The sequence below is a fragment of the Pollicipes pollicipes genome, unplaced genomic scaffold (assembly GCF_011947565.3).
Source record: "Pollicipes pollicipes isolate AB1234 unplaced genomic scaffold, Ppol_2.1 Scaffold_2555;HRSCAF=2994_pilon_pilon_pilon, whole genome shotgun sequence".
NCBI classification, from domain to species: Eukaryota; Metazoa; Arthropoda; class Thecostraca; order Pollicipedomorpha; family Pollicipedidae; genus Pollicipes; species Pollicipes pollicipes.
This window is the reverse complement of record NW_023596136.1, coordinates 37864793-37875763: the sequence shown is the minus strand read 5'-3', so window position 1 is coordinate 37875763 and position 10971 is coordinate 37864793. Positions and strand designations below refer to the sequence as shown.

The window sequence follows — 10971 nt, the reverse complement described above, 5'->3', positions numbered from 1 at the left end:
AGCAATTGTGGGGCCTATCCCATTCCCAGCTGGACACGCTGGGCTCTCCAGGGCTGATGGGACTAGCAAGACTACCAACACTGATAAACGTTTCCCCAAGATCGTGCAAAATGCTCGATCCTACGGCAAGGTTCATCTTTTTGCGCGCCCAGTTATCGATAGACGAGTTTCGAACATGCAAACTTTGTTGCACTTTTCTACGATTCCTTCGTAGTCCCGATATAGCGTTACATCGAAAACAGAACGGATGCCCGGGCCAGAGCAGGCCACAGACAAGGTCTAATTTTCCTGTTGGGTTGGCGTCAAAGTTCATGTCACGGCAAAACTTCGCGTCAGGCACAGTACCGGCCTTTGACAGGTCCTGCGAGCAAGTCCGTGGCCAGACGAGCTAAGCTTCCGCTCCCGGAGCCCAGAGGCATTGAATTCACGCCATGCAGCGCCCACGGCCGTGGCTCCCTTCCCATGCATCGCTGCTGAGGTGCTGAGCTGACCCAACCTGCCCTCAAGACCTACCTATGGTGGTGACGACGGTGGCCGAAAAGAAGAAGCTCTGGCCGAAGCTCCAGTTGGAGCCGCTGGAGATGTTTTTGGAGGCCGACACACCCCGGTTGTTGGCGAGCACCACTTCAGTGATGAGATCTTCCAGGTCGGACTCTGGGGAGCACGGAGCACATCGTCAGCTTACGCGAGACCAGCTGGGACAGCGGGTGGTGAACTTATCCAGAGTACGCTACAAGTAGCACAGTATGAGCTGGTCCGTCCAAGAAATGCTACAAGTAGTACAGTGCGAGCTAGTTCGTCCAGGAAATGCTACAAGTAGCACAGTGCGAGCTAGTTCGTCCAGGAAATGCTACAAGTAGCACAGTGCGAGCTGGTTCGTCCTAGGAAATGCTACAAGTAGCACAGTGTGAGCTGGGTCGTCCAGGGCACGCTACAAGTAGCACAGCGTGAGCTGGCTCGTGCGGGGAATTGTGAGATAGCACATTGTGAACTAGCTGGTCAAGGGGATGCTACAAGCAGCACGATGAAAGCTGGCTCGTCCAGGGAATGCTACAGGTAGCGCAGTGTGAGCCGTCTCGTCCAGGGAATGCTACAGGTAGCACAGTGTGAGCTGGGCTGCAACGGTCGGTTGGAAACACCAGAACGCCGCCATCGTCGCGTTCAGGTTCTCCGGTGCACGCCTCAGGAGATATGTGGTAAAAGCACGAGTCCTTGATTAACCCGGCGAGATGAGGGTGGCCTCGCCAGGGGTTGTCTGCAAGCATGACCCAGCTGAGGGCGTTCTACCGAAGGGCTGGAAATAGCAATATCGCTGATAAATCAAACTACATCATATCGGTCACTGCAAAGTGCTCAACGCAGTTTTACAATATCACCGGTTGGTTTGGCGTCATGTACCATTTGTGTTAGGAAAATAAGGTACGTATGTGCACGACCCTCAATCTGCATGCTGACTTCAGGACACAGTTCCTCATACTACGATTGGTGGAGAGCTTTTGCTATAAAACATACATGACAGTCGTCAGCATCCACCACCTGTATGTGTGCAAAGGAGATCCTATTCCGTGCCGCCGTAACGCGACTGAGTTTGATACCACGCGCGTTAGATGTCAAAGAAGTACTCACATTGAGTCATACAGCTCTCCGCTTTTCTCCTGCCAGACCCAATGCCGCACGCTAGCAACAGATATTCTTAATTATCAAGAGAGGAGCTTACAGATAATAGGCTATGTAGCTTTGTTACTCTTAATATTTAAGCTCGGCATTGTGTAAGTAGAACAACGAGGTCGTTGCAAAATATTTCATGCGGTCTACGGGGTGTACGCGTTTTTTCAGTTGTTTCTTACGTGTGGATAGGCAACACACCAAACGACCTCCTTCATTTGTTCTGGCAACCGATTAAGGTTCCAAGGCGATATGTCTTAACATAGCCGATTAAGTCGACACCGAAGTATCTCTGACATCATTGCAAATGTGTAGTTCGTGTGGTCGCAAAGGTTGCAATTTCCGTCACATTTTAGACCCGACATTCCATGTCATGATCATTCCACGCACTGTAGCCATTTAACCCTGCAACATCCTGGAGAGTGTCACTAGACGTGTCCTAGTGGTCAGTCCCTCCAGTTATAGAGACAGGAGCCAGACGGTGGGGACCGTGGTCCTCTCGTTTGCACGCACGCTGAACATTGGCCATATGGCCCTGCACGGAAAGAACCGACAAAGGAGTAATTTGACTCCATCATTTTTGGGAAAGGCATTGCGATTTCCGACGTATGGCATCTAGGTAAGTTAGTATGTGTCAGTTTGTGAAGTTATCTGGGACAACACTTTTTCGCATTACAAGGACATCTCAGACTTACTGACCTTTAGCTGCCGGAAATTCCCTTCAAATTTGCTGCTTCTGAGAGCTTTGCGGAATTCCCAAGCACGCTGGAGCTAGTTTATTCAATCATATTATCATTTTGCATTAACCGGCAAAAACATGGCATGATTGCATACCTGTCCGACACAGCCCCTACAACCATCACCGAAATTCTCGCATTATATATTTACACATCTTTACCGAGAGGAACTCGTTACAGCAGCTTCGCTGTTCCGCCATCTATCAGCATGGTCTACCTGTGCTAACTGGACTGCCGGCACTAGGTTGAATGGGCTCGTCTTCATCTGAAGAGTTTTCTCGACAACGCGTTCCGTCCTGAGAACATTTTTGCGTCGGGTGTGCGTCGAGGACCCGGCGCTAATTTCTTGAAGGATCAGGGTTCGTGGTTAGTTAAGACATCTGAATTATTAGATGAGTATATTCAAATGTTTCGAAACTGCGCATCATCCGCTATATTTGAGTTTAGGGAAGTTCGCGCCGGTCTTGCCTCATTCATGCACGATGTCAACCGAATTGTAAAAATGCGACACTGGATGCCAGCAACGAAACCCTGCTATGTTTGCAATCCATGCTAAAACTACACAACGGAAAACAATTGGGTGTAACTGAAGATTTGTTTAAAATACATGTGCAGAAAGCGACGCCATTGTGTGCTGCTTTCCACGCACATTTCCCTTTTCGCTGGCTTTCAGTTTGATCTCTGTTGAGCTTCTGAAAAATTATGGCTTCATCCAGGGCAGCAAATTAAAGCTCGGTTATGTATGGGATAGCGTCAACATGCCCGTGCTGCCGTGTTTAGGTCTACCGCTAAGTCCAACCGCGAAACGAAGCAACATACTTTGTTTCGAATTTGTACCGCAGAGTGGTGTACACCATTGGAGCGCCAGCACTGCACTGCAGTATAAACACGTCACTTATCAAAAATCCTTCAAGATATTTGTTTGGGTTCGCGCATCCTCTGAAAAAACATTTGAGTCGGGACATTCGGCTACAGCACTGCACCCACTCTCCCTTCCCCCTCCCCCCTCCCAATTCCTAAGGGATGTCCAGTTCAGCTTGTTTGTTCAGCTGTGACTTAGAAGTGGCGAGGCGAAGCATCGACTTGACGTTTTCTTCGGAAAAGCCTATTGTCTCGGCTGTTTGGGACATTCGCTGCTTTGGTCACGGAGCAGCTTTGAGCGCGGCACAATACAGAACCAACAAACGCACAGCTGTGAAGTGCTCAGTCTTACCAAAAAACAGGACATAAGATGTTTTTTTCTCTTTAAATCTTTTATCTTAAAATGCAGCTGGCAGCGACAATATAAGTGTTTTGTTTTCGTGCACGGCGAACATCACGAGCTCTACCGATCCAGAATGTTGCACGTGACTATGTCAAGCCCCATAGTCTGTCCCATACAGGTCCAAGGTGTCAGCATTTTGGGTCGGAGAGAAATCTGGACAACTACTTCTACCTTGAACTTCTCAACAAAGCCTTCCTATAGTTGCGTCTGAAGTTTGAACCTCCTCAAAGGCTCGGAATCAAACGACCACGCGAAGCCAGCAAACAACTTAAGGGGAGCGCGCCACACGTTGAACAACCTTCTCCACCTTTGAAACGTCAGGACCAGTGACGTTTCGTAAAAGCTCTGGGGAGCACCACTACAGCATCAGCAGGACATAATGAACAAATTCATTTGAATTAGTTTTTAGTCCAGATCACACAGTTTCATTTCGTCACAGCACCAGACTTCTGTCTTGCTGTGTAGGCCTGGATTTCATTTCTGTCACGGGCACTCTTGGCGCACGCAAGACATCCAGTTACAATATTCATCGCAGCGTCAGAGGCTGTGCGCATAATTTCACTTCTATCTCGTTCGCAACTAGCACGGAATTTGGCATGTCACACCCGCGGGCCCGCAAGGGGGGCAAAAAGAGCTCGGAAATGGCACCTCTATCCCGTAACAGCGACGACGACCGCAGAATCAGCTGCGCGCCGTCATCAGCTGTTACGGACTAGATGTACTACCTCCGAGCCCGTTTTACTCCGCTTCGAGGGCCTCCTGCCTTATGGGTGCCACCTCTAATACCGATGACGTCGGTGGAAATTACTGTTTATGATGGTACAGAAGCCGACATAAGCCATTTGGTGAGAAATGCATTGTTGGAAGTTTGAAGCAGGGCGCCATGGGCCATGTGACATGTCGCTGGCATGTACATGCTTTGTAAACACAGGGTTGCAAGTTGCACCAATCCCAGTGTCAACGTAGTAATACCCAAAGCCAAAATGCACTTTGAATAGAGCCACTGTAAAAAATGCCGTGGAGATCAAAGTCATAGTATATGTCGCTGAATCCGCGTGATGACAGCCCAATGTTTGTCCATTCTTTTCCTTCAATAGAGTTTTCAAGCCCTCATTGTAACTGTTGCACAGTCATTTTGGCCAATCGTGGTATTGCTAGGGGTCTGAGTTATTCAGAAGAATTTCAAGAAAGCTGACATAACATATCAAATCGGACGCGTGTGAGCTGGCATTGGGTGAAAAGCCCAAAAAGGTGCCATGTCTGTTCCCTTTTAAAGGAAGTGTACCACTTTTGGAGCATATTCCAAAAACATAATCTTGTGAAACCTTAGAACCAGTCACGTCTAAAAAAAGTACTGAGTAGTGCCACTGTGGCATCGCCAAGACATAAGGATATCAATTTTAACTATTTTCAAGCCCCATTTACGCTGCCCATGCTTTGTAACAGCACTACACTTCTTCCCTATAGCTGTCGCGACCACCATCATCATGAAAACTGCCGTGGCGCCTCTACTGGTGTGAATAAGAGCACGTTTGTGGATGGCCCAGAAGGGCGGCAAGGGCTTGCTCCCGAGAAGCCCATTGGTTGAATTTTGAAACAGTGCGTCACTCTGGATCATGTGATACTCTCATTCCCAAAGCCGAAGCGCGCCTTGACAAGTGTCACTGTGGTAAACGCCATAGGAAAGAAATCAAAGTCATAGTGTAACATGTCGTTGAATTCGGGGGATAACAGTTTCAGGCCCGCTTTTGCCATTGTCTAAACAGGGTGTTTCGAGCTTTCGTAGCATGCAGCACACAACATTTTGATAAACTAGTGTATTGCAAACATTACAGAGCACACACGCCGGAAAAGTAAGGCCAATGAAACGTATTACTTTCATAGTGGTGGGCAGAGTCCAACAAGATTTTTTCCGCAGGAAAGGGCTACTTCAAAACAAATCTCTGAACGATTCAGAAAGATTTCAAGAAAACTAGAGAGGCATTACGGATCACATCGGACGCGTTGGATCTTACAATAAGTGGAAGTACAAAAAGGTGGCATTCTCCCATTAGCAATATCCGCCGGGCGAATACCTGCCGGCTCTGAAATCGAAACGTCCCGTCGACAAACAGCGCGTCCGGCAGTTGCAGCCAGTTCGGGCTGGCTCCGACGGCGCGCGTCGGAAAACGACGCGTCACCGCCCCACGATAACAGACTCGCGTCGGCCGCCTGCACCTGCTCACCCACCTGGCACGCACTTGTGCTCGCGCAGAAAGCGGGCTACGCTGTCGGTCAGCTGGCGGCGCAGCAACGCCTCCGACGGCGCCTCCAGCAGCGCGAACACGGCCGCGCCGACCGCCAGCAGGGCCAAGTACGCCACCGAGCACCACGCCAGCATGCACGTGCTGCGCCGCACGCCCAGCCAGCGGAGCACGTGCGCACGCGGCGCCAATTCCAGCCGTTCGTACGCCACGGAGCCGTACCGCTCGACCGCCATGATCCCAGCAGCGGAGGGACGAACGGCTGCGGGCTGGAGGGGGGACGGTCGCGGGGGCGCAGCTGCGGGCGTGCCGGAGCAGCGGTGGGCGCCGCAGCAGAGTCCTTCGCTATGGGTCGCAGGCGGCGTCCCGTCACCTGTCCCACACACTGTCGGGCCGCGCCCTGGCCTCCTCTGCTGTTCGGCACTGGATATTCTCGCTCACTCTCACGTGGTGCGGCGGCGCGTGGCAGTCCCTTCGCCTCGTTGCTGCGTGTAGAGTGTGGGTCTGGTGACGAAGCCCCGCGCGTGGGGAGCTCGCTGCTGACACCCGATACGTTTGGTGGGCGCAGCGGACACCGCGAGCCAGGCGGGCCCCAGCCGATCCCGGCGGGCCCCAGCCGAGCCCAGTGGGCCCCAGCCGAGCTCCCAGGCCGCCGCAAACGCCTCCCAAACGAACTGTGCCAAGGTTGTCGGGGTCAAAGAGATGTTCGCTACGGGCGGATGTGGACCTCGGACCGGCCCGTGCTGGGCGATAACCCAGGCAGATAGCCGGCGACGGCAGTTATCCAATTACTGGCCGTGCGCGGAGCTGAATAAAAGCCCAACCTGTGGGTATGAGGCGGTCATGCAGTGTTGACACTCCGGGACAAATTTACAAACCCAGTAATCGATAAAAGGTCAGCAAAAATTAATAATTGACACAACAATTACCTGGGCGCAGACTGAGTGGTATTGAAAGGAGACGCGGAAAACAACGCGGAATTTGACAAGTTCAACAGCAAATACTTAACAACATTGGGAAAAAGCACAGTCGTTGATAGAGGTTTCGTCCATGTGATATCGCTCAGGTCTAAGCGAGAGATTTTCTTGGAAGAAGACTTTTCAAATGGTGCTGGCAAAGTGAGCAGAGATTACATGTTGCTGTTGCATGACACAATGGCTTTCCGCCTGCCAACGGTCGTTATCCGCTAGAAAATTGCAACTTATGGAATAAATGAATAAAAATTGCTAACCAGCTCTCTTCGTCAGCATGGTAATGACAGCGAAAAATGACTGATTCCATAATAAATGAGGCCACAAAGTTTGAAACCCGAATGTTATGAATGAACGCGGTGGAAATTAGAACGCACTTCTTCCAGGAGCCGCTCACGGGATGAGCCGCCTGGCGCTGGGCTGGACCATGCTTCTCATGACGTTACAATACCCATGCCCATGCCTGGGACCAAAGAATACTATGGTAACGCTTTAGACGGGGCGAACTTCCACAAACGTTGCTGGGAGGGGGGGGGGGTGCTAATACAGGCGACTACAGTCCCGTTTCACGCTATTTCCAGTATATCACGGATAAATGCTTTTCTTTCGAAGTTGCATGGGATTGACGGCAAGGTTGGAAGGCTGGAGCCTTTCCAACTTGGTATTTGATGCGTGACTGGCTATTATGTAACAAAACGACGGGACTACGGTCGAACCTATCACATTTCCTTTTGGCCTCCTTCATTCGATTTCCTTCTTCACAGGTCTTCTCTCTCCGAATTTAACGTAAAAGGCCACAGCTCGATGAATTAAACGCAAAAAAGAAGAGTGAGCATAATTACAGATAATCACATGGTTTGGCATCCCCACCAAACGGTAGTTGTAGGCCTGATCTTCTATCACGACGTTACGCGCGAGTCACGGATCACGATCACGAACATCCGGCGGGCTCCGGAGCCTCAGTCGGCGGAGCCTGACAACCACGCCCGCGTGGCTGAAGACCGGCCCGAGTCGGCCCTGAAGCAGAGTTGCAGTTGCAGCCGCTGCCCCGCCCCTCGACACAGCCACTGGCGGCAACCGAGGGACCTGCACCTTGGTTGACCGCGGTCCGTTCCGGTTCCACGCACCACCCTCGTCGTGCCACGGCGGCTCACGTATGTCAACACGCTTCGGAAACACTGGCACGGAACACGCCGCCCGAAACGATGCCCAGCGCCCTTGGCGCGTCGCTCACTCACGCGGCGAGCCTGAACCGGTCCGCTTGGGCCGACAACAGCAGTCAGCTGACTCGTGCCCTCGAGGCGTGACGTCACAGCAGCAAACGGCCCTCAGCGCTCGGCCATGTTTTTATGCTATTTAGGCTGTGCCGCAGCACACCTGGGCGCGCTGGTGGAAAGTCTACCTCGCCTTTATGTTTTCAGAGACGTCCAGACATCCCTTGTGGACTGAGCAGAACTGCCACTTAAGAGCCCGCAGACTCGCTACGTGCGGCCGCAGTGCTTTGGGCGGGTAAAAAAAAGCCCGCAGTGCTTTGGGCGGGTATTGCTGGCTACATTGCGGCCATTGGCGTGTATTCAAGAACTAAATTATCCTACTGGCGTTTTCTTAACCACAAATGTATACAAATATAATCAATTCGTAATTGTTGATAGCAAATCATGATGAAAAAGAGATTTTTTCCCCAAAAATGATACAAACGAGAACTTATTTTGCATTATATTTTCTACATTTTTCGACTGTGGAATGCATGTCATTTCACAACCAGATTACACATGACATACTGCAGTTTCAAAGGTAGACTACCGTGGACTAATAACTGCCCAGCCCGCAGTAAGGTACATTTACTTAACTTTGAAAGCTGAGGTATGTAATTCCAATGCACGAGCAACAACCATCCTGAAGTAAAAAGATAAAAAGCCCTGAAGATTGAATGTGCGATGAACCTTAAGTAAAATGGCTACAACTAGGTTCAATGCAGGCCTAACATTCCAGACAAGATCTGATGCTCTAAAACGCAGGCCAGGTTTAGCTAATGTCAAGCTTTGTTTAAAACGGATCGTATTTCAGGTTAAGGCGACGGAGGAAAGGCATCTGCAAAGGGCGGATGGTGGGACACTAGGGCCATGCACCACGTTGTGATCAAACTTCTCTAGCTATTTTGTATTCTCAAACAGACGCTCAACTCCTCCGCTAAGCGACGATCCATGTCCCTTGTCCACAAACCAGGCCCAATGCGTTTTTTCAGGCATTCCATTCGTACACTCGCTAGTGCACTTCCGCCTTTCCAGCCTCCGTCCAGTCTCTCAAGCCACTCGGGTGTTAACTTACCATCGCCAAAGCTACGTTGGTTACCATTGACATGGTCGAGAAATGCGGCTTAGTAATGCATAAACCGAGCCGGCGTCTTAAAAGTCAAGTGGTCGTATTGCCTGAGGCGCTTCTCGTTAAAAGATACGCGTCACATACGGCCTTACGACGTCGGCTTCTTTGATGTTTTCCGTTCATGCTTAGCTACTTAGTTCCCACCTTAGACGAGGACGCAGACGCATCATGGTCATTTCAGGAAATTTTTGTTAGACAGATGCGCTGTGTTGCATTGCAAGGGCAAATGCATTCTACTGTTATGCTAAGATAAACCACGCACAAAGACATTGATAAGTATCAATAACAGCAAACTTGCATACGTTTCCGTCTCCCTTGCCTTTGCCCCTACCATCATCGATGGACTTAATGAAACGCCACCTCTGTCTCATCGGCTGCAAAAAAAAATAGATGGCACTGGCGCGGTTGAAAGCTGTTTGAGACATTGTTTCGCGTTAACTTTTTGTCAAAAACATTCGCGAACATACCGTTGTCACGTGCTGCGACGCAGCAGACGACCTGCGTTCGGGAAAAATGTGATGACTGGTGAAGGTGAGCAGCCCCTGATGGTTTGAGTTTCTGTCCTCACAAAAACCCCAAAGGGTAAACAAACGATAAAGTAAACTGGAAGTAAACACTGAGTTGCATGATGAATACATTTTATGATGAAGACCAGACATGATGTAAGTCATTTCTCACATTCGTATGAATACCTATACCAGCTTGCGGGTCTCAAAGCGTGGCCTGCAATAGATCATTACAAAACGGCTCTCTGGCGAAACATGAAAACCACCTGAACCTAACTGCTACGACGCGACGTTCAGGCGCCGCCCGCTACCAAGTCACCAGAACCCACATTTCTTTTCCGTTCACGACCGGCTCCCAGCACTGGTTGCCATGTGTCCACCTTCAGATCCGCCCCATCTGTACTGCAGCTGCCTTGGCCGTCTCATGGGACACCGCGTCCCAGTGGCATTTCGCCTGCCCGGTTCGTGCTCGGGGCACATCGCGCCGCTTCGCCGCCAGACGTCGATGGGCGGCGGTCGATCGGTGCGGCTCGGCGTGATGGAGGAAGGGACTCCCGGGAGGAGTCGAGCCGCAGACGCCGTGGAAGGAGGCCCCGGAGACAGAGGACGTCACGGGCCCGAGATGGTGGAGCCAACACGCGGCTCGCGGGCCAGGCTCCAGCCATTTCCGTTAGTCGAGACAATCGCCCATGTAAGACAAATAGGACAAAGCCGACAGCGGTGATAAAGCGGAAACGGCACTTATTCACACCGCCAGCATGAGGACTGTCTCGTGCATCAGAAATGCGCCGGACGGGGGTCAACCATCTCCGAAGCGGGCCATCGATCGACGGCAAGGTCGCCGATGGCCAGACTGAGTACAGTCAGGTCACTGGCGGGCCAGACTGACCTGACGGGTTTAAGGATGCGCTCGTGGTACGAGAGGCTGCCTCACCCGGCTCGGGTCCGCTCAGCCCGGGGCGCAATAACACTGCCCGCGTCCCAGTCGGCGTTTGCCGCGAGTGATTAGGGGCACAGAGGACGCGTAATCAAGTGGGGTCGCCGCACCAGGCAAACAATCAGACCTTGCACACTGGCTAGGCGGCACTTGTGACGCTTATACGCGCGGGCGGCGAAGTGGGCGAACCCAGCATGCAACGGGAGCATGCGCGGCCGCCAATCGTGTGAACTCCAACGAATACACACACACACACTGGCGTACGC

The 10971-nt window shown here is 51.4% G+C and overlaps 1 protein-coding gene across 4 annotated transcripts in view; it reads right to left on the bottom strand.

Moving 5' to 3' along the window:
* LOC119109968 (potassium channel subfamily K member 1) overlaps positions 1-10971 on the bottom strand; it is a 70311-nt gene that overhangs the window by 31849 nt on the left and 27491 nt on the right. Inside the window, exons 1-3 of one of the 4 annotated variants that reach the window (XM_037233717.1) lie at positions 7723-8098; positions 5896-6733; positions 514-654 (exon numbers count right to left, since the gene is read on the bottom strand). In XM_037233717.1, coding sequence (XP_037089612.1) covers positions 514-654; positions 5896-6145 — 391 coding nt within the window. In that variant the 5' untranslated portion in view covers positions 6146-6733; positions 7723-8098. Of the gene's footprint in view, positions 1-513; positions 655-5895; positions 6734-7722; positions 8099-10971 lie in introns of those variants that run through there. The other 3 variants (XM_037233724.1, XM_037233731.1, XM_037233738.1) reach the window with 3 other exon arrangements.